This window comes from Crinia signifera, chromosome 4 (genome assembly GCF_055691185.1).
Source record: "Crinia signifera chromosome 4, ASM5569118v1, whole genome shotgun sequence".
Lineage (NCBI taxonomy): Eukaryota > Metazoa > Chordata > Amphibia > Anura > Myobatrachidae > Crinia > Crinia signifera.
In genome coordinates, this window is record NC_139220.1 from 338602423 (window position 1) to 338625942 (window position 23520).

At 52.5% G+C, this 23520-nt stretch overlaps 1 protein-coding gene across 2 annotated transcripts in view; it reads left to right on the plus strand.

Moving 5' to 3' along the window:
* Window positions 1-607: 607 nt before the first annotated feature.
* The window catches only part of LOC146076060 (phospholipid scramblase 1-like), a 46482-nt gene continuing 23569 nt past the window's right edge, over window positions 608-23520 (plus strand). Inside the window, exons 1-3 of one of the 2 annotated variants that reach the window (XM_083185878.1) lie at window positions 608-748; window positions 18072-18118; window positions 19302-19555. In XM_083185878.1, the coding sequence (XP_083042004.1) occupies window positions 18106-18118; window positions 19302-19555 (267 nt within the window). In that variant the 5' untranslated portion in view covers window positions 608-748; window positions 18072-18105. Of the gene's footprint in view, window positions 749-18071; window positions 18119-18544; window positions 18641-19301; window positions 19556-23520 lie in introns of those variants that run through there. The other variant, XM_083185879.1, reaches the window with a different exon arrangement.

Sequence of the window (23520 nt, forward strand, 5' to 3'; positions counted from 1 at the left end):
GTGCTGGCAATCATACATTAAGAGGGACATGCAGGAGCAGAGCATTGTGTTCTCCAGGAGAGGGGCATGCTGGGAGGTATGCTGGTATTATACCATAACCCAGGGGTTCCCAAAGTTTTTGAATGACGGCACCCCAATGCATCAGAAATGTTTTCGCGGCACCCTTAGGCTAAAAGTTTCTCATTTAGAAAGTCAGAAACAAATATTAGTTAAATAAATTGTGTTAATATCTCATCCTTAGGATCAGTTATGTGGTAATGGACAGGATTCCCTTGTGTTTTTCCACAATTTGACTATTATAACGGACATAAAAAAACTTGAGTTGGTCCTGGACCACCAATCCAGGGCACCCCTGCAAGTCTCCCAAGGCACACAGTTTGGGAACCACTGCCATAACCCTTCTGAGTGCCACAGACAGACAGACAGCACTGACTGAGAAGAGGAAGGAAATGGTGATGCCGCTCTGTGACCAGCAGAGGGCGCTCTGGTATAAGGAACCAGCAGCACTCACCTCCCCCATGTCTCTCTGAGTCAGCTGTCTCTCTCACCATACCTTGCAGTCTCTCCCCCAGGAGAGCCCCCGCCCTGCACTCTCTCCTCCTCCCCCTTCTCTCTGTCACCTCCTCCTAACAAGGGAAAAAATAGTCTGAGCCCAAGACAAGGAGTGAGAGAGAGAGAGAGAGAGAGAGAGAGAGACTGCCAGAGGGGGGGATCCCCAACTACTGCACTCTGGGGGGAGGGCAACAAGGTAGGAACTTGCCCCAGGGTGCACCCCCTGCTCTTTCCGCAGTATGGTCGCATATTGTGACCCCCAGCTTGTCACCCCCTAACTTTCCCTGCACCCCTTCTCTGTACTTTACACCCTAACTTGTTCTTTACCCCTCACTCCTGACGTACCTCTCCCCTGTCCCATAACTTACCCCACTGTACTGCCCCATTCCTGAAATATACACCTCTGCCCCCCACTGTCACCCAAATCACTATATATACCCAGGGCTAAAAGTGGTCATGCAGAGGTGGGGGGACTTATTTCTCTATGCCACCTAATTACCCCCCCCCCCCCCACATTAGGCAGACACTGGGCCAGTGGTAGGTTTTTGGAATCCCCCTGTAATCTAGAACGCTTTTCTGTGAGAATTACTGTGCAAGACGGAGGTTATAATGTTCCACCTCACCATCAGAGGTGGTGGAAGTCAGTCCCACCCCGTTCCCCCCCACTTTAACCCCTGTATCTCTATCTATCTATCTATCTATCTATCTATCTATCTAACCCAGCTCAGTCCTCCAAATCTGCTTCTTCCTGCTCCAAACACTCGCTCACCAGTTCACCCCAGTACCTCCCTCACCCCCCCTTACTTCCCACTCACCCCCCTCCTTACTACCCCCCCTCCTTCCTGTTCTCAGTTCTTCACTTTTGTTTCCACTTTTCAGACTTTTTCCACTCTCCCCATATTGTAATAATGTATCACAGAAAGTGTCCCCTTTGTTTCTCCGTCAGTCTGTGGATGTCTCATAGAGTGTCAGTGTGTCACATAGATTGTCAGTGTGTCTCATTACTTCTCATAGAGTGTCAGTGTGTCTCATAGAGTGTCAGTGTGTCTCATTACTGCTCAGAGTATAAGTGTGTCTCATAGAGTGTCAGTGTGTCTCATAGAGTGTCAGTATGTCTCATAGAGTGTCAGGGTGTCTCATTACTGCTCAGAGTATAAGTGTGTCTCATAGAGTGTCATTATGTCTCGTAGAGTGTCAGTGTGTCACATAGAGTGTCAGTGTGTCTCATAGAGTGTCAGTGTGTCTCATAGAGTTTCAGTGTGTCTCATAGAGTGTCAGTATGTCTCGTAGAGTGTCAGTATGTCTCGTAGAGTGTCAGTGTGTCTCTTTAGTGCTCATAGTATGTTAGTGTGTCTCTACTTCTCATAGTGTCACTCATTTTTCTCTGATTCCTGGTGGTGCCTCAGCATGTCTCTTTATTCCTGGTGGTGCCTCAGCATGTCTCTTTATTCCTGGTGGTGCCTCAGCATGTCTCTTTATTCCTAGTGGTGCCTCAGTATGTCTCTTTATTCCTGGTGGTGCATCAGCATGTCTCTTTATTCCTAGTGGTGCCTCAGCATGTCTCTTTATTCCTAGTGGTGCCTCAGCATGTCTCTTTATTCCTAGTGGTGCCTCAGCATGTCTCTTTGTTCCTGGTGGTGCCTCAGCATGTCTCTTTGTTGCTGGTGGTGCCTCAGCATGTCTATTTGTTGCTGGTGGTGCCTCAGCATGTCTCTTTGTTCCTGGTGGTGCCTCAGCATGTCTCTTTGTTGCTGGTAGTGCCTCAGCATGTCTCTTTGTTGCTGGTAGTGCCTCAGCATGTCTCTTTGTTGCTGGTAGTGCCTCAGCATGTCTCTCTGTTGCTGGTGGTGCCTCAGCATGTCTATTTGTTGCTGGTGGTGCCTCAGCATGTCTCTTTGTTCCTGGTGGTGCCTCAGCATGTCTCTTTGTTGCTGGTAGTGCCTCAGCATGTCTCTTTATTCCTGGTGGTGCCTCAGCATGTCTCTTTATTCCTGGTGGTGCCTCAGCATGTCTCTCTGTTGCTGGTGGTGCCTCAGCATGTCTCTCTGTTGCTGGTGGTGCCTCAGCATGTCTCTCTGTTGCTGGTGGTGCCTCAGCATGTCTCTCTGTTCCTGGTGGTGCCTCAGCATGTCTCTCTGTTCCTGGTGGTGCCTCAGCATGTCTCTTTGTTCCTGGTGGTGCCTCAGCATGTCTCTTTGTTCCTGGTGGTGCCTCAACATGTCTCTTTGTTCCTGGTGGTGCCTCAGCATGTCTCTCTGTTCCTGGTGGTGCCTCAGCATGTCTCTCTGTTCCTGGTGGTGCCTCAGCATGTCTCTCTGTTCATGGTGGTGCCTCAGAAATGTCTTTCTTCCTGATATATTAGTCAGACTTCTCATTGTTTCCATATCGCTTTTATTCTGCACCTCTCCTGAGTCCTGACCACCTCCGGGTCTCTCTCTCTGTATATGATGAATCAGACCTCAAATTCCTCAGATGGTTTTAAACAATAAGCTTTATGTAATATACAGACCACACCCGATCAGCGTCTCCACCAGCCCAACCCAGCATCCTCGCCTCCTCAGTCTTTCCATCTGTCCTGGTATCAGCACAGCCATTCATCCCCTGGGGTGGTCAGTAAGCTAGATCCAACCTACCTTCCCAGCATCCTCTCCTCCACAGTCTCTGTCCTGATATCACCATTCATCCCCTGGGGTGGTCAGTCAGCTAGACCCAACCTACCAACCCTGCATCCTCTCCTCCACAGTCTCTGTCCTGATATAACCATACATCCATTGGGGTGGTCAGTCAGCTAGATCCAACCTACCCTCCCAGCATCCTCTCCTCCACAGTCTCTGTCCTGATATCACTATCCATCCACCTGGGTGGTCAGTCAGCTAGACCCCACCTACCAACCCGGCATCCTCTCCTCCACAGTCTCTGTCCTGATATCACCATCCATCCACCTGGGTGATTAGTCAGCTAGACCCAACCTACCAACCCAGCATCCTCTCCTCCACAGTCTCTGTCCTGAGATCACCATCCATCCACCTGGGTGGTCAGTCAGCTAGACCCCACCTACCAACCCAGCATCCTCTCCTCCACAGTCTTTCCATCTGTCCTGGTATCAGCACAGCCATTCATCCCCTGGGGTGGTCAGTCAGCTAGACCCCACCTACCCTCCCAGCATCCTCTCCTCCACAGTCTCTGTCCTGATATCACCATTCATCCCCTGGGGTGGTCAGTCAGCTAGACCCCACCTACCTTCCCAGCATCCTCTCCTCCACAGCCTCTGTCCTGATATCACCATCCATCCACTGGGGTGGTCAGTCAGCTAGACCCAACCTACCCTCCCAGCATCCTCTCCTCCACAGTCTCTGTCCTGATATCACCATCCATCCACTGGGGTGGTCAGTCAGCTAGACCCAACCTACCCACCAAGCATCATCTCTTCCACAGTCTCTGTCCTGATATCACCATCCATCCACCTGGGGTGGTCAGTCAGCTAGACCCAACCTACCAACCCAGCATCCTCTCCTCCACAGTCTCTGTCCTGATATCACCATCCATCCCCTGGGGTGGTCAGTCAGCTAGACCCCACCTACCTTCCCAGCATCCTCTCCTCCACAGTCTCTGTCCTGATATCACCATCCTTCCACCTGGGTGGTTAGTCAGCTAGACCCAACCTACCAACCCAGCATCCTCTCCTCCACAGTCTCTGTCCTGATATCACCATCCATCCACCTGGGTGGTCTGTCAGCTAGACCCAACCTACCCTCCCAGCATCCTCTCCTCCACAGTCTCTGTCCTGATATCACCATCCATACACCTGGGTGGTCTGTCAGCTAGACCCAACCTACCAACCCAGCATCCTCTCCTCCACAGTCTCTGTCCTGATATCACCATCCATCCACTGCGGTGGTCAGTAAGCTAGACCCCACCTACCCTCCCAGCATCCTCTCCTCCACAGTCTCTGTCCTGATATCACCATCCATCCACTGCGATGGTCAGTCAGCTAGACCCCACCTACCCTCCCAGCATCCTCTCCTCCACAGTCTCTGTCCTGATATCACTATCCTTCCACTGGGGTGGTCAGTGAGCTAGACCCAACCTACCAACCCAGCATCCTCTCCTCCACAGCCTCTTCCTCTGTCCTGATATCACCATCCATCCACTGGGGTGGTCAGTCAGCTAGACCCAACCTACCAACCCAGCATCCTCTCCTCCACAGTCTCTGTCCTGATATCACCATCCATCCACCTGGGTGGTCAGTCAGCTAGACCCCACCTACCAACCCAGCATCCTCTCCTCCACAGTCTCTGTCCTGATATCACCATCCATCCACCTGGGTCGTCAGTCAGCTAGACCCCACCTACCAACCCAGCATCCTCTCCTCCACAGTCTCTGTCCTGATATCACTATCCATCCACTGGGGTGGTCAGTCAGCTAGACCCAACCTACCCTCCCAGCATCCTCTCCTCCACAGTCTCTGTCCTGATATCACCATCCTTCCCCTGGGGTGGTCAGTCAGCTAGACCCAACCTACCAACCCTGCATCCTCTCCTCCACAGTCTCTGTCCTGATATCACTATCCATCCACTGGGGTGGTCAGTCAGCTAGATCCAACCTACCAACCCAGCATCCTCTCCTCCACAGTCTCTGTCCTGATATCACCATCCATCCACCTGGGTGGTCAGTCAGCTAGACCCAACCTACCCTCCCAGCATCCTCTCCTCCACAGTCTCTGTCCTGATATCACCATTCATCCCCTGGGGTGGTCAGTCAGCTAGATCCAACCTACCAACCCAGCATCCTCTCCTCCACAGTCTCTGTCCTGATATCACTATCCATCCACTGGGGTGGTCAGTCAGCTAGACCCAACCTACCCTCCCAGCATCCTCTCCTCCACAATCTCTGTCCTGATATCACCATTCATCCCCTGGGGTGGTCAGTCAGCTAGACCCCACCTACCCTCCCAGCATCCTCTCCTCCACAGTCTCTGTCCTGATATCACTATCCATCCACTGGGGTGGTCAGTCAGCTAGACCCAACCTACCCTCCCAGCATCCTCTCCTCCACAGTCTCTGTCCTGATATCACCATCCATTCACCTGGGTGGTCAGTCAGCTAGACCCAACCTACCCTCCCAGCATCCTCTCCTCCACAGTCTTTCCCTCTGTCCTGGTATCAGCACAGCCACAAGTCATTCATCCACTGGGGTGGTCAGTCAGCTAGACCCCACCTACCAACCCAGCATCCTCTCCTCCACAGTCTCTGTCCTGATATCACCATCCACTGCGCTGGTCAGTCAGCTAGACCCAACCTACCCTCCCAACATCCTCTCCTCCACAGTCTCTGTCCTGATATCACTATCCATCCACCTGGGTGGTTAGTCAGCTAGACCCAACCTACCCTCCCAGCATCCTCTCCTCCACAGTCTCTGTCCTGATATCACCATCCTTCCACTGGGGTGGTCAGTCAGCTAGATCCAACCTACCCTCCCAGCATCCTCTCCTCCACAGTCTCTGTCCTGATATCACTATCCATCCACTGGGGTGGTCAGTCAGCTAGACCCCACCTACCCTCCCAGCATCCTCTCCTCCACAGTCTTTCCATCTGTCCTGGTATCAGCACAGCCATTCATCCCCTGGGGTGGTCAGTCAGCTAGACCACCCAACCTACCCTCCCAGCATTCTCTCCTCCACAGTCTTTCCCTCTGTCCTGGTATCAGCACAGCCACAAGTCATTCATCCACTGGGGTGGTCAGTCAGCTAGACCCAACCTACCCTCCCAGCATCCTCTCCTCCACAGTCTCTGTCCTGATATAACCATCCATCCATTGGGGTGGTCAGGCAGCTAGACCCAACCTACCAACCCAGCATCCTCTCCTCCACAGTCTCTGTCCTGATATCACCATCCATCCACTGGGGTGGTCAGTCATTTAGACCCCACCTCCCAACCCAGCATCCTCTCCTCCACAGCCTCTTCCTCTGTCCTGATATCACCATCCATCCACTGCGGTGGCAGCTAGACCCTACCTACCAACCCAGCATCCTCTCCTCCACAGTCTCTGTCCTGATATCACCATCCATCCACTAGGGTGGTCAGTCAGCTAGACCCAACCTACCCTCCCAGCATCCTCTCCTCCACAGTCTCTGTCCTGATATCACTATCCATCCACTGCGCTGGTCAGTCAGCTAGTCCCAACCTACCAACCCAGCATCCTCGCCTCCTCAGTCTTTCCATCTGTCCTGGTATCAGCACAGCCATTCATCCCCTTGGGTGGTCAGTCAGCTAGACCCCACCTACCTTCCCAGCATCCTCTCCTCCACAGTCTCTGTCCTGATATCACCATCCTTCCACTGGGGTGGTCAGTCAGCTAGATCCAACCTACCCTCCCAGCATCCTCTCCTCCACAATCTCTGTCCTGATATCACCATTCATCCCCTGGGGTGGTCAGTCAGCTAGACCCCACCTACCTTCCCAGCATCCTCTCCTCCACAGTCTCTGTCCTGATATCACCATCCTTCCACTGGGGTGGTCAGTCAGCTAGATCCAACCTACTCTCCCAGCATTCTCTCCTCCACAGTCTTTCCCTCTGTCCTGGTATCAGCACAGCCACAAGTCATTCATCCACTGGGGTGGTCAGTCAGCTAGACCACCCAACCTACCCTCCCAGCATCCTCTCCTCCACAGTCTCTGTCCTGATATCACCATCCATCCACCTGGGTGGTCAGTCAGCTAGACCCCACCTACCTTCCCAGCATCCTCTCCTCCACAGTCTCTGTCCTGATATCACCATCCATCCACTGGGGTGGTCAGTCAGCTAGACCCAACCTACCCTCCCAGCATCCTCTCCTCCACAGTCTCTGTCCTGATATCACTATCCATCCACTGGGGTGGTCAGTCAGCTAGACCCCACCTACCTTCCCAGCATCCTCTCCTCCACAGTCTCTGTCCTGATATCACCATCCATCCACTGGGGTGGTCAGTCAGCTAGACCCAACCTACCCTCCCAGCATCCTCTCCTCCACAGTCTCTGTCCTGATATCACTATCCATCCACTGGGGTGGTCAGTCAGCTAGACCCCACCTACCTTCCCAGCATCCTCTCCTCCACAGTCTCTGTCCTGATATCACCATCCTTCCACTGGGGTGGTCAGTCAGCTAGATCCAACCTACCAACCCAGCATCCTCTCCTCCACAGTCTCTGTCCTGATATCACCATCCATCCACCTGGGTGGTTAGTCAGCTAGACCCAACCTACCAACCCAGCATCCTCTCCTCCACAGTCTCTGTCCTGATATCACCATCCATCCACTGCGGTGGTCAGTCAGCTAGATCCAACCTACCCTCCCAGCATCCTCTCCTTCACAGTCTCTGTCCTGATATCACTATCCATCCACTGCGATGGTCAGTCAGCTAGACCCAACCTACCAACCCAGTATCCTCTCTTCCACAGTCTCTGTCCTGATATCACCATCCTTCCACTGGGGTGGTCAGTCAGCTAGATCCAACCTACCCTCCCAGCATTCTCTCCTCCACAGTCTTTCCCTCTGTCCTGGTATCAGCACAGCCACAAGTCATTCATCCACTGGGGTGGTCAGTCAGCTAGACCACCCAACCTACCCTCCCAGCATCCTCTCCTCCACAGTCTCTGTCCTGATATCACCATCCATCCACCTGGGTGGTCAGTCAGCTAGACCCCACCTACCAACCCAGCATCCTCTCCTCCACAGTCTCTGTCCTGATATCACCATCCATCCACTGCGGTGGTCAGTAAGCTAGACCCCACCTACCAACCCAGCATCCTCTCCTCCACAGTCTCTGTCCTGATATCACCATCCATCCACTGCGGTGATTAGTCAGCTAGACCCAACCTACCAACCCAGCATCCTCTCCTCCTCAGTCTTTCCATCTGTCCTGGTATCAGCACAGCCATTCATCCCCTGGGGTGGTCAGTCAGCTAGACCCCACCTACCTTCCCAGCATCCTCTCCTCCACAGTCTCTGTCCTGATATCACTATCCATCCACTGCGATGGTCAGTCAGCTAGACCCAACCTACCAACCCAGCATCCTCTCCTCCACAGTCTTTGTCCTGATATCACCATCCATCCACCTGGGGTGGTCAGTCAGCTAGACCCAACCTACCGTCCCAGCATCCTCTCCTCCACAGTCTCTGTCCTGATATCACCATCCATCCACCTGGGGTGGTCAGTCAGCTAGACCCAACCTACCGTCCCAGCATCCTCTCCTCCACAGCCTCTGTCCTGATATCACCATCCATCCACTGGGGTTGTCAGTCAGCTAGACCCAACCTACCAACCCAGCATCCTCTCCTCCACAGTCTATGTTCTGATATCACCATCCATCCACTGGGGTTGTCAGTCAGCTAGACCCAACCTACCAACCCAGCATCCTCTCCTCCACAGTCTCTGTCCTGATATCACCATCCATCCACCTGGGTGGTCAGTCAGCTAGACCCCACCTACCAACCCAGCATCCTCTCCTCCACAGTCTCTGTCCTGATATCACCATCTATCCACCTGGGTCGTCAGTCAGCTAGACCCAACCTACCAACCCAGCATCCTCGCCTCCTCAGTCTTTCCATCTGTCCTGGTATCAGCACAGCCACAAGTATTTCATCCACTGGGGTGGTCAGTAAGCTAGACCCCACCTACCAACCCAGCATCCTCTCCTCCACAGTCTCTGTCCTGATATCACCATCCATCCACTGGGGTGGTCAGTCAGCTAGACCCCACCTACCTTCCCAGCATCCTCTCCTCCACAGTCTCTGTCCTGATATCACCATCCTTCCACTGGGGTGGTCAGGCAGCTAGACCCAACCTACCCTCCCAGCATCCTCTCCTCCACAGTCTCTGTCCTGATATCACTATCCATCCACTGGGGTGGTCAGTCAGCTAGACCCAACCTACCCTCCCAGCATCCTCTCCTCCACAGTCTCTGTCCTGATATCACCATCCATTCACCTGGGTGGTCAGTCAGCTAGACCCTACCTACCCTCCCAGCATCCTCTCCTCCACAGTCTCTGTCCTGATATCACCATCCATCCACCTGGGTGGTCAGTCAGCTAGACCCTACCTACCCTCCCAGCATCCTCTCCTCCACAGTCTCTGTCCTGATATCACCATCCACTGCGCTGGTCAGTCAGCTAGACCCAACCTACCCTCCCAACATCCTCTCCTCCACAGTCTCTGTCCTGATATCACTATCCATCCACCTGGGTGGTTAGTCAGCTAGACCCAACCTACCCTCCCAGCATCCTCTCCTCCACAGTCTCTGTCCTGATATCACCATCCATCCACCTGGGTGATTAGTCAGCTAGACCCCACCTACCCTCCCAGCATCCTCTCCTCCACAGTCTCTGTCCTGATATCACTATCCATCCCCTGGGGTGGTCAGTCAGCTAGACCCCACCTACCTTCCCAGCATCCTCTCCTCCACAGTCTCTGTCCTGATATCACCATCCTTCCACTGGGGTGGTCAGTCAGCTAGATCCAACCTACCCTCCCAGCATTCTCTCCTCCACAGTCTTTCCCTCTGTCCTGGTATCAGCACAGCCACAAGTCATTCATCCACTGGGGTGGTCAGTCAGCTAGACCACCCAACCTACCCTCCCAGCATCCTCTCCTCCACAGTCTCTGTCCTGATATAACCATCCATCCATTGGGGTGGTCAGGCAGCTAGACCCAACCTACCAACCCAGCATCCTCTCCTCCACAGTCTCTGTCATGATATCACCATCCATCCACTGGGGTGGTCAGTCAGCTAGACCCCACCTACCCTCCCAGCATCCTCTCCTCCACAGTCTCTGTCCTGATATCACCATCCATCCACTGGGGTGGTCAGTCATCTAGACCCCACCTCCCAACCCAGCATCCTCTCCTCCACAGCCTCTTCCTCTGTCCTGATATCACCATCCATCCACTGCGGTGGCAGCTAGACCCTACCTACCAACCCAGCATCCTCTCCTCCACAGTCTCTGTCCTGATATCACCATCCATCCACTAGGGTGGTCAGTCAGCTAGACCCAACCTACCCTCCCAGCATCCTCTCCTCCACAGTCTCTGTCCTGATATCACTATCCATCCACTGCGCTGGTCAGTCAGCTAGTCCCAACCTACCAACCCAGCATCCTCGCCTCCTCAGTCTTTCCATCTGTCCTGGTATCAGCACAGCCATTCATCCCCTTGGGTGGTCAGTCAGCTAGACCCCACCTACCTTCCCAGCATCCTCTCCTCCACAGTCTCTGTCCTGATATCACCATCCATCCACTGGGGTTGTCAGTCAGCTAGATCCAACCTACCCTCCCAGCATCCTCTCCTCCACAATCTCTGTCCTGATATCACCATTCATCCCCTGGGGTGGTCAGTCAGCTAGACCCCACCTACCTTCCCAGCATCCTCTCCTCCACAGTCTCTGTCCTGATATCACCATCCTTCCACTGGGGTGGTCAGTCAGCTAGATCCAACCTACTCTCCCAGCATTCTCTCCTCCACAGTCTTTCCCTCTGTCCTGGTATCAGCACAGCCACAAGTCATTCATCCACTGGGGTGGTCAGTCAGCTAGACCACCCAACCTACCCTCCCAGCATCCTCTCCTCCACAGTCTCTGTCCTGATATCACCATCCATCCACCTGGGTGGTCAGTCAGCTAGACCCCACCTACCTTCCCAGCATCCTCTCCTCCACAGTCTCTGTCCTGATATCACCATCCATCCACTGGGGTGGTCAGTCAGCTAGACCCAACCTACCCTCCCAGCATCCTCTCCTCCACAGTCTCTGTCCTGATATCACTATCCATCCACTGGGGTGGTCAGTCAGCTAGACCCCACCTACCTTCCCAGCATCCTCTCCTCCACAGTCTCTGTCCTGATATCACCATCCATCCACTGGGGTGGTCAGTCAGCTAGACCCAACCTACCCTCCCAGCATCCTCTCCTCCACAGTCTCTGTCCTGATATCACTATCCATCCACTGGGGTGGTCAGTCAGCTAGACCCCACCTACCTTCCCAGCATCCTCTCCTCCACAGTCTCTGTCCTGATATCACCATCCATCCACTGGGGTGGTCAGTCAGCTAGACCCAACCTACCCTCCCAGCATCCTCTCCTCCACAATCTCTGTCCTGATATCACCATTCATCCCCTGGGGTGGTCAGTCAGCTAGACCCAACCTACCAACCCTGCATCCTCTCCTCCACAGTCTCTGTCCTGATATAACCATCCATCCACCTGGGTGGTCAGTCAGCTAGACCCAACCTACCAACCCAGCATCCTCTCCTCCACAGTCTCTGTCCTGATATCACCATCCATCCACCTGTGTGGTCAGTCAGCTAGACCCAACCTACCAACCCAGCATCCTCTCCTCCACAGTCTCTGTCCTGATATCACCATCCATCCACTGCGGTGGTCAGTCAGCTAGACCCAACCTACCAACCCAGTATCCTCTCTTCCACAGTCTCTGTCCTGATATCACCATCCATCCACTGGGGTGGTCAGTCAGCTAGACCCAACCTACCAACCCTGCATCCTCTCCTCCACAGTCTCTGTCCTGATATCACCATCCATCCACCTGGGTGGTCAGTCAGCTAGACCCAACCTACCCACCAAGCATCATCTCTTCCACAGTCTCTGTCCTGATATCACTATCCATCCACTGGGGTGGTCAGTCAGCTAGACCCAACCTACCCTCCCAGCATCCTATCCTCCACAGTCTCTGTCCTGATATCACTATCCATCCACTGGGGTGGTCAGGCAGCTAGACCCAACCTACCCTCCCAGCATCCTCTCCTCCACAATCTCTGTCCTGATATTACCATTCATCCCCTGGGGTGGTCAGTCAGCTACACCCAACCTACCAACCCTGCATCCTCTCCTCCACAGTCTCTGTCCTGATATCACTATCCATCCACTGGGGTGGTCAGTCAGCTAGACCCAACCTACCCTCCCAGCATCCTCTCCTCCACATTCTCTGTCCTGATATAACCATCCATCCATTGGGGTGGTCAGGCAGCTAGACCCAACCTACCAACCCAGCATCCTCTCCTCCACAGTCTCTGTCCTGATATCACCATTCATCCACTGGCGTGGTCAGTCAGCTAGACCCCACCTACCAACCCAGCATCCTCTCCTCCACTGCCTCTGTCCTGATATCACCATCCATCCACTGGGGTGGTCAGTCACCTAGACCCAACCTACCAACCCAGCATCCTCTCCTCCACAGTCTCTGTACTGATATCACCATCCATCCACCTGGGTGGTCTGTCAGCTAGACCCAACCTACCCTCCCAGCATCCTCTCCTCCACAGTCTCTGTCCTGATATCACCATCCATACACCTGGGTGGTCAGTCAGCTAGACCCAACCTACCAACCCAGCATCCTCTCCTCCACAGCCTCTTCTTCTGTCCTGATATCACCATCCATCCACTGGGGTGGTCAGTCAGCTAGATCCAACCTACCAACCCAGCATCCTCTCCTCCACAGTCTCTGTCCTGATATAACCATCCATCCATTGGGGTGGTCAGGCAGCTAGACCCAACCTATCCTCCCAGCATCCTCTCCTCCACAGTCTCTGTCCTGATATAACCATCCATCCATTGGGGTGGTCAGTCAGCTAGACCCAAGTTACCAACCCAGCATCCTCTCCTCAACAGTCTCTGTCCTGATATCACCATTCATCCACTGGGGTGGTCAGTCAGCTAGACCCAACCTACCAACCCAGCATCCTCTCTTCCACAGTCTCTGTCCTGATATCACTATCCATCCACTGGGGTGGTCAGTCAGCTAGACCCAACCGACCAACCCAGCATCCTTTCCTCCACAGTCTCTGTACTGATATCACCATCCATCCACTGGGGTGGTCAGTCAGCTAGACCCAACCTACCAACCCAGCATCCTCTCCTCCACACCTTCTTCATCTTCATTGATACGTGCATATATACACTGGGATGTGCAGTTAGTTAGACCCATCCTACCAACCAAGATTCCCTAGACCTCTATCTATCTCAATCAAAAGTATTTCAGAGCAATGGAGGGCAAACGTGCTGCAAGTCACCTACCCAGTCATAAAACTACTACTGAGCATAGCCATTCCTAGCAGTCCCAGTGTCTGACCACTTTCAGTAGTTGCCATCATGTCAGCCATTGACCATGCAACAGTGGCTTCTGGGACGTGGGAAATGAATGAGCCACTTCAGTCACAACATATACGGCATAGAATAGTCGTGTTGAATAAAAGTGCCCAATTCTGCATTGATGGGTCCGAGTAAGGATGGAACTTGTTTTAGGTTGTATTCCGTCCCAGTACCACTTTGTGGGTTAAGAAGATAAATTACCCTTTACATTGTAACCCTACAAAACACTAAGTTCATCATTATATTTCTTAACCAATAAAAGTAATCTGGCATCTATATCTAATTATTGTCCATTGTCTTACCCAACATCATGTCCATCATCTACCATTCTCCACCATCACAATGGCCCAACCACCAGCGGCCCATTGTCTCTTACCCCACACCATGTCCATCATTTACCATTCTCCACTATCACAATGGCCCAACCACCAGCGGCCCATTAACTCTTACCCACACCATGTCCATCATCTACCATTCTCCACTATCACAATGGCCCAACCACCAGCGGTCCTTTGTCTCTTACCCAACATCATGTCCATCATCTATCATTCTCCACTATCACAATGGCCCAACCACCAGCGGTCCATTGTCTCTTACCCCACACCGTGTCCATCATCTACCATTCTCCACTATCACAATGGCCCAACCACCAGCGGCCCATTGTCTCTTACCCAACATCGTGTCCATCATCTACCATTCTCCACTATCACAATGGCCCAACCACCAGCGGCCCATTGTCTCTTACCCAACATCATGTCCATCATCTACCATTCTCCACTATCACAATGGCCCAACCACCAGCGGCCCATTGTCTCTTACCCCACACCATGTCCATCATCTACCATTCTCCACCATCACAATGGCCCAACCACCAGCGGCCCATTATCTCTTACCCCACACCATGTCCATCATCTATCATTCTCCATTATCACAATGGCCCAACCACCAGCGGCCCATTGTCTCTTACCCACACCATGTCCATCATCTACTATTCTCCACTATCACAATGGCCCAACCACCAGCGGCCCATTGTCTCTTACCCAACATCATGTCCATCATCTACCATTCTCCACTATCACAATGGCCCAACCACCAGCGGTCCATTGACTCTTACCCCATACCATGTCCATCATCTACCATTCTCCACTATCACAATGGCCCAACCACCAGCGGCCCATTGTCTCTTACCCCACACCATGTCCATCATGTACCATTCTCCGCTATCACAATGGCCCAACCACCAGCGGTCCATTGTCTCTTACCCCACACCATGTCCATCATCTATCATTCTCAACTATCACAATGGCCCAACCCCCAGCGGCCCATTGTCTCTTACCCCATATCATGTCCATCATCTACCATTCTCCGCTATCACAATGGCCCAACCACCAGCGGCCCATTGTCTCTTACCCGACACCATGTCCATAATCTACATTCTCCACTATCACAATGGCCCAACCACCAGCGGTCCATTGTCTCTTACCCCGTACCATGTCCATCATCTTTCATTCTCCACTATCACAATGGCCCAACCACCAGTGGTCCATTGTCTCTTACCCCACACCATGTCCATCATCTATCATTCTCCACTATCACAATGGCCCAACCACCAGCGGTCCATTGACTCTTACCCCATACCATGTCCATCATCTACCATTCTCCACTATCACAATGGCCCAACCACCAGCGGCCCATTGTCTCTTACCCCACACCATGTCCATCATCTACCATTCTCCACTATCACAATGGATCAACCACCAGCGGTCCTTTGTCTCTTACCCCATACCATGTCCATCATCTATCATTCTCCGCTATCACAATGGCCCAACCACCAGCGGCCCATTGTCTCTTACCCCATACCATGTCCATCATCTACCATTCTCCGCTATCACAATGGCCCAACCACCAGCGGTCCATTGTCTCTTACCCCATACCACGTCCATCATCTACCATTCTCCGCTATCACAATGGCCCAACCACCAGTGGTCCATTGTCTCTTACCCCACACCATGTCCATCATCTACCATTCTCCACTATCACAATGGCCCAACCACCAGCGGCTCATTGTCTCTTACCCCACACCATGTCCATCATCTACCATTCTCCACTGTCACAATGGCCCAACCACCAGCGGTCCTTTGTCTCTTACCCCATACCATGTCCATCATGTACCATTCTCCGCTATCACAATGGCCCAACCACCAGCGGTCCATTGTCTCTTACCCCACACCATGTCCATCATCTATCATTCTCAACTATCACAATGACCCAACCCCCAGCAGCCCATTGTCTCTTACCCCATACCATGTCCATCATCTACCATTCTCCACTATCACAGTGGCCCAATCCCCAGCGGCCCAAACTTTTACAGGTCCTTCCCAGGGGGTATGTATTAAACCTTGGATAGATAAAGAACCAACCAATCAGTCCCTAAAATGACTGAAGCGATTGGTTAATCCTTCCTATCAGTCCTCTTTATTTATCTCCAACGTCTGATCCAAACCCCACCTGTTTTTTTTAACGCCATCAACTACCCCGTCTCCGGCCTCTTATTCATCGTCTATTACCCCGGCCTCTTATACATCGTCTGTTACCCCGGCCTCTTATACATCATCTATTACCCCGGGCCCTTATTCATCGTGTTACCTCGGCCTCTTATTCATCATCTGTTACCCCGGTCTCTTATTCATCATCTGTTACCCCGGCCTCTTATTCATCATCTATTACCCCGGCCTCTTATACATCATCTGTTACCCCGGGCCCTTATTCATCGTGTTACCTCGGCCTCTTATTCATCATCTGTTACCCCGGCCTCTTATACATCGTCTGTTACCCCGGGCCCTTATTCATCGTGTTACCTCGGCCTCTTATTCATCATCTATTACCCCGGCCTCTTATTCAACATCTGTTTCCCCGGCCTCTTATTCATCATCTATTACCCCAGCCTCTTATTCATTGTCTATTACCCCGGCCTCTTATTCATCATCTGTTACCCGGCCTCTCGTGTGTTACCCCGGCCTCTTATTCATCATCTATTACCCCGGCCTCTTATTCATCATCTGTTACCCGGCCTCTCGTGTGTTACCCCGGCCTCTCATCTGTTACCCCGGCCTCTTATTCATCATCTATTACCCCGGCCTCTTATTCATCGTCTGTTACCCCGGCCTCTTATTCATCATCTGTTACCCCGGCCTCTTATTCATCGTCTGTTACCCCGGCCTCTTATTCATCATCTGTTACCCCGGCCTCTTATTCATCATCTGTTACCCCGGCCTCTTATTCATCATCTGTTACCCCGGCCTCTTATTCATCATCTATTACCCCGGCCTCTTATTCATCATCTGTTACCCCGGCCTCATCATCTATTACCCCTGCCTCTTATTCATCATCTATTACCCCGGCCTCTTATTCATCATCTATTACCCCGGCCTCTCGTGTGTTACCTCGGCCTCTCGTCTGTTACCCCGACCTCTCGTGTGTTACCCCGACCTCTCGTGTGTTACCCCGGCCTCTCGTGTGTTACCCCGGCCTCTCGTGTGTTACCCCGGCCTCTCGTGTGTTACCTCGGCCTCTCGTGTGTTACCCCGGCCTCTCGTCTGTTACCCCGGCCTCTTATTCATCGTCTGTTACCCCGGCCTCTTATTCATCATCTGTTACCCCGGCCTCTCGTCTGTTACCCCGGCCTCTTATTCATCGTCTGTTACCCCGAGCCTCTTATTCATCGTCTGTTACCCCGGCCTCTTATTCATCGTCTGTTACCCCGGCCTCTTATTCATCGTCTGTTACCCCGGCCTCTTATTCATCGTCTGTTACCCCGGCCTCTGGTCTGTTACCCCGGCCTCTGGTCTGTTACCCCGGCCTCTGGTCTGTTACCCCGGCCTCTGGTCTGTTACCCCGGCCTCTGGTCTGTTACCCCGGCCTCTCGTCTGTTACCCCGGCCGCCATATTGCCCCCGGTAGCTGCAGTGTAACCCATGCTCCTTACCCTACATACGTCGCCCAACTGGTTTATCAGGGATTCCCACTGAGCATAACCAGCTGGACCAGTCACACGCGGACTGGGAGACGGACACCTCGCCGCTCCTGCAGGATGGGTCACGCCCATTCCCAATACTGAGGCTTTCCCTGCTGCATGGGGGGCCACAGATACCTTCCCATACGCTTTTGGGGTGTCGTTCTCTCGTTCATCCTGTACAATGATGGCGACAACGGGATTCATTAGCGGAAATTATGGTGCCGTATAAATACCCTCCGGCGTTTTCCACGCATATTCTGTCCCTCGGTCCCGTCCCCCCTGGTCCCCCCCCTCCCCCACACCTGTGCCCCCCCTCCCCCACACCTGTGCCCCCACCCGCCATGTCCCCTAACATTCTCCCCTTGTGTGTTCCAGGGCCGCAGATGTGTCACACAGAACAGCACTGAACATGGCAGCTCCAGGTAATCTCACAGCACACACTCTATGGGGGTAATTCAGGCCTGAACATGGCAGCTCCGGGTAATCTCACAGTGCACACTCTATGGGGGTAATTCAGGCCTGAACATGGCAGCTCCAGGTAATCTCACAGTACACACTCTATGGGGGTAATTCAGGCCTGAACATGGCAGCTCCAGGTAATCTCACAGTGCACACTCTATGGGGGTAATTCAGGCCTGAACATGGCAGCTCCAGGTAATCTCACAGTACACACTCTATGGGGGTAATTCAGGCCTGAACATGGCAGCTCCAGGTAATGTCACAGTACACGCTCTATGGGGGTAATTCAGGACTGAACATGGCAGCTCCAGGTAATCTCACAGTGCACGCTCTATGGGGGGAATTCAGGCCTGAACATGGCAGCTCCAGGTAATCTCACAGCGCACGCTCTATGGGGGTAATTCAGGCCTGAACATGGCAGCTCCAGGCAATCTCACAGTACACACTCTATGGGGGTAATTCAGGCCTGAACATGGCAGCTCCAGGTAATCTCACAGTACACACTCTATGGGGGGTAATTCAGGCCTGCGCGCTATGCTGCGTTTATTCAGAATCTAGCAAGCAGGTTGTTGGTTGCTCACCATCTGCACGCAGCCAATAGGAAGCACAGGATTACTTTTCGGCTGCACGTTGTTCTATGATGCCATGTGATGTCACCCACCCGCCCGGGGCAGCGTTTGTATGGGCGCACCCACCGGTGTCCACCCCGGAACATCAATCAGGCAGAGAGCAGCAGGGTCTGCACCCCCCCCACCATCAACAGGCGGGCTGAATCAGCCCCTATGGTATTACCCTGTAAATGATGCGACCGCTCGCCAGGCCGCACCCTCTTACATAATAAGCCCCTATAACCCCATCAGAGGTAACGAGAAACCGCTCTGCTCCAACTGTACAGCTGTGACCAATCTCGGGGAGACGATGACCTCGGTCACAGCAATGCGAGAGTTAATGTAGGATAACCCCATTCCCGGTATGACGGCGCCCGTCTATTGAGTGGTGCATGCTGGGAGCAGATGACCCAGGCCTTTGGTACTGGGGGCCAGAGTAATGGTAGTGGCTGATGGACACAGCATCCGTATGTGTGATATATGATTATATATATACACACCAGACCCTGATGGAATATTTCTTCTTCTCGTCTCCCAGGTTACCCCTCACCTGCTGCCGGATACCAAAGCCCACCTTACCCTTCCCCACCATATCCCGCTGGTCCTTCTGCTCCACCTGCGCCACCATCTCCAGGTTTCCATGACTACCCCGGGCCTGGCTGCAGCATCCCCCCACATCCCCATTTACAGCCGGCCTTACTCCCTCAGCCGGATCATCCACCGGGGGGCGCACCATACATGCCAGTGAGCAGCAGCAGCACCACCCCCAGCGCACTGGAGTACCTCAGCCAGGTATCTGTCTACTTACACCTGTGTGCTGTGTCTGACGGAGGCATGAAGGGTCCATGTTAAGGGGTGTGGCCAGTCTCCAGATGGGGTGTGGCTAGACAATTCATTGGTTTGCTTAGCCATGAGAGAGAGAGAGAGAGAGAGAGAGAGAGAGAGAGAGAGAGAGAGCGAGCATGGTCTGGGCCCCTTGTTACAATATAATAATGTTATTTATATAGGGCTCTTTCTCCAATAAGACTCGAGGCGCTGAACAGATAGAATGAATGTAATACAGAACAGGAACAATGACGTACAGAAAAGCTTTTCACAAACAATACTTAAGGGAATGAAGGAAATTCTTTAGTAAACAGGAAAGTCTTGAGTCTGTTTGAAGTATTTTAGAGGATTTATATGGTAAACATTGCTAATGCGTACACATACCTCCCAACTTTTGCAGTTGGGAGGTCGGGACATTCGCGCGGCAAAGGAGGCGCAGTCTCGAGAAAAGGGGGCGTAGCCACGCGGGATGACGCGAACTCTGGCCACGCCCCGTTTTCGCCGCTCGCCAGCGCTGAATAGACGCTGTGCGCATGCGCACAGCGTCTATTCATGGCAGGCTGGGGGGCTCCCAACTGTCCCCCCCCCCACTGCGGGACAATGGTGACCCCGGGCGGGACGCGGGAACGTCCCCGAATATCGGGAGGTTCCCGCGGTAAGCGGGACAGTTGGGAGGTATGCGTACATGATAATGTACCAGATTAATACAACATAGTATTAGCAGTGTAATGCTGCTTTCCCACTGCTGAAACGGGTCATTACCGTTACCGAGCCATAAAGACCCTTTCCCACTGCAGCTTTTAAACGGAAAGGGAGATCAGGTGACATATGTGTAACCCAACAATCTGGAATCTGATACCGAGAAAAGAAGAAGGTGGGTCTCACTGGGAGTTTCCCCTGTACCCCGGGGGGTCAGTCCACCCCTGCCTGTCTGTACTCCCAGCCTAGGCCGTATCAGTATGCTATAGGAAAATACAGAGCTTACAGATCAGGCAAGGGGAAACTTCGTCCCCCCAGCTGTTGCTGAACTACACATCCCAGCATGCCCTGCAACAGTTATAGCTTGGCCAAACTGCAAAATTGTAGCAGGGCATGCTGGGATGTGTAGTTCAGCAACAGCTGGAGGGGCGAAGGTTCCCCATGCCTGCCTTAGATGGATAACGCCTGCAGGGATTCACATCACCTCCTCTAGCTAAGCCTTAGGGGGGGATTTACGCAACAGCGGCCTTGTTGGCAGCGCGTTGGAGGGTGAGCAGCAGATTGCGAACGCCGGAACGTCATGTGGTACTGCACTCGTCGCTACTGGATAAAACCGCAGCGCGATACATTGCTTGATTTATATTCTGTATGTACAGTATATGGCGATTTCATTCCTGGCGGTGGGAGGAACGGCCGGATAGAACGCGACCGGTTCCCTTCCCGCCTTAGTGAGAACCGGCCCCTGTGGACGGCTGTGACTGGCATCGCAGCTGTGCGAAGAGGGGGATTCCCCATCTAAAAGAATTACCCCACCTCCCAGGTGCAGCGCTGTGTACGCTAAGAATTACATGGCGCTGCGATGGCCGCGGGGAGATTGGGATTGCTGGTGACATTGGCACCCCTCCCTCTCAGCGGCCGGGCCCCCAGAAATCCTTGGCGTGCCGCTGTCAATCAGCCAGCGTACTGACTACGATTACAGACCGTTACAGGCTGTGGCATGCGCACGGTGCGTAAGCTCGGTCCTCAGATAATCGCCAGGGCTGGATCGGCCCCCTTGTACAGTAGCTGGGAGAGTCCGCAGGGTTTCCGCATATGCCCTCCGTGTGCGGATATCAGATGTCACAACAGAGATGTTGCCAAGGTTTTGTAGACGAGACATCCTTTGTTTTCCTCCACGCTGGCACGGCAGACACAACCCTCAGCTTCCGATGTCCTAGACAGGTGTCTAATAGAAGCGCCAACCCCGGAGGGGAACCAGCTATGTCCTTCCAGTCTGGGAAATCCTGCACACGATGTAGTGATGTCATCACAGGCATGACATCACACCTCTTTTGAGACTTTTTAGGAATCGGGTACTGATTAATCCTCTAGGGTGCGGACAAGGCTGCTTAACTCCCATCCAAGTAACATCTACTCCTCACGGACAGAACCTCACATATCCGTGCGGCTATGGGAAATATAACAACCCAGAATGTTCGCTTGCCACTTGGAGACTTACAAGCTCCTTAAAGGCACAGGAACTATATAGTCATTCACTGATTGGTTGCAGATAATTTGGTGGCTTCAGAACCTTTCACTTCAAAGGAGATTGTGTGATTCCATTATATGATGAAGTGATGGATTGTGACTGTACTGCGTATGATTATACATTGTTTTATTAAAAATCAATAGACCAACACCGTGCGCTCGCTTTTATTCTTGTTCAGTCTGATTTTTGGTTGAATTGATCACCGCTGGGAGCAGCACATTTGGCTTTCTCTAGCTGTCATCATCTATATTGAATTCATTATTTTTTGCGCCCGATATACATTGTGTGTGTGTATATTGGTGAAGTGTATGTGCGGTGTGTGTGTGTGTGACTCTGTATGTGTGGTGTGTGTGTGTATGACTCTGTATGTGTGGTGTGTGTGTGTATGACTCTGTATGTGTGGTGTGTGTGTGTATGACTCTGTATGTGTGGTGTGTGTGTATGACTCTGTATGTGTGGTGTGTGTGTGTGTGACTCTGTATGTGCGGTGTGTGTATGACTCTGTATGTGTGGTGTGTGTGTGACTCTGTATGTGCGGTGTGTGTGTGTATTACTCTGTATGTGCGGTGTGTGTGACTCTGTATGTGCGGTGTGTGTGTGTATGACTCTGTATGTGTGGTGTGTGTGTGTATGACTCTGTATGTGCGGTGTGTGTGTGTATGACTCTGTATGTGTGGTGTGTGTGTATGACTCTGTATGTGTGGTGTGTGTGTGTGTGACTCTGTATGTGCGGTGTGTGTGTGTATGACTCTGTATGTGTGGTGTGTGTGTGTATGACTCTGTATGTGTGGTGTGTGTGTGTATGACTCTGTATGTGTGGTGTGTGTGTATGTTGGGGAAGTGTATGTACTGATGTCTCCCTGTGTGTCTCTTTATACTTGTGTGTGTATTACTCTGTATGTCTGGTGTGTGTGTGTGTGTATGACTCTGTATGTGCGGTGTGTGTGTGTGTATGACTCTGTATGTGTGGTGTGTGTGTATGACTCTGTATGTGTGGTGTGTGTGTGTGTGACTCTGTATGTGCGGTGTGTGTGTGTATGACTCTGTATGTGTGGTGTGTGTGTGACTCTGTATGTGCGGTGTGTGTGTGTATTACTCTGTATGTGCGGTGTGTGTGACTCTGTATGTGCGGTGTGTGTGTGTATGACTCTGTATGTGTGGTGTGTGTGTGTGACTCTGTATGTGCGGTGTGTGTGTGTATGACTCTGTATGTGGTGTGTGTGTGTATGACTCTGTATGTGCGGTGTGTGTGTGTATGACTCTGTATGTGGTGTGTGTGTGTATGACTCTGTATGTGCAGTGCGTGTGTGTATGACTCTGTATGTGCGGTGTGTGTGTATGACTCTGTATGTGCGGTGTGTGTGTGTGTATGACTCTGTATGTGCGGTGTGTGTGTGTGTGTGTATTACTCTGTATGTGCGGTGTGTGTATGACTCTGTATGTGCAGTGTGTGTGTGTGTGTGACTCTGTATGTGCAGTGTGTGTGTGTGTGTATTACTCTGTATGTGCAGTGTGTGTGTGTGTGACTCTATGTGCGGTGTGTGTGTGTATGACTCTGTATGTGTGGTGTGTGTGTGTTTGACTCTGTATGTGCAGTGTGTGTGTGTATGACTCTGTATGTGCGGTGTGTGTATGACTCTGTATGTGCGGTGTGTGTGTGTGTGTGACTCTGTATGTGCAGTGTGTGTGTGTATGACTCTGTATG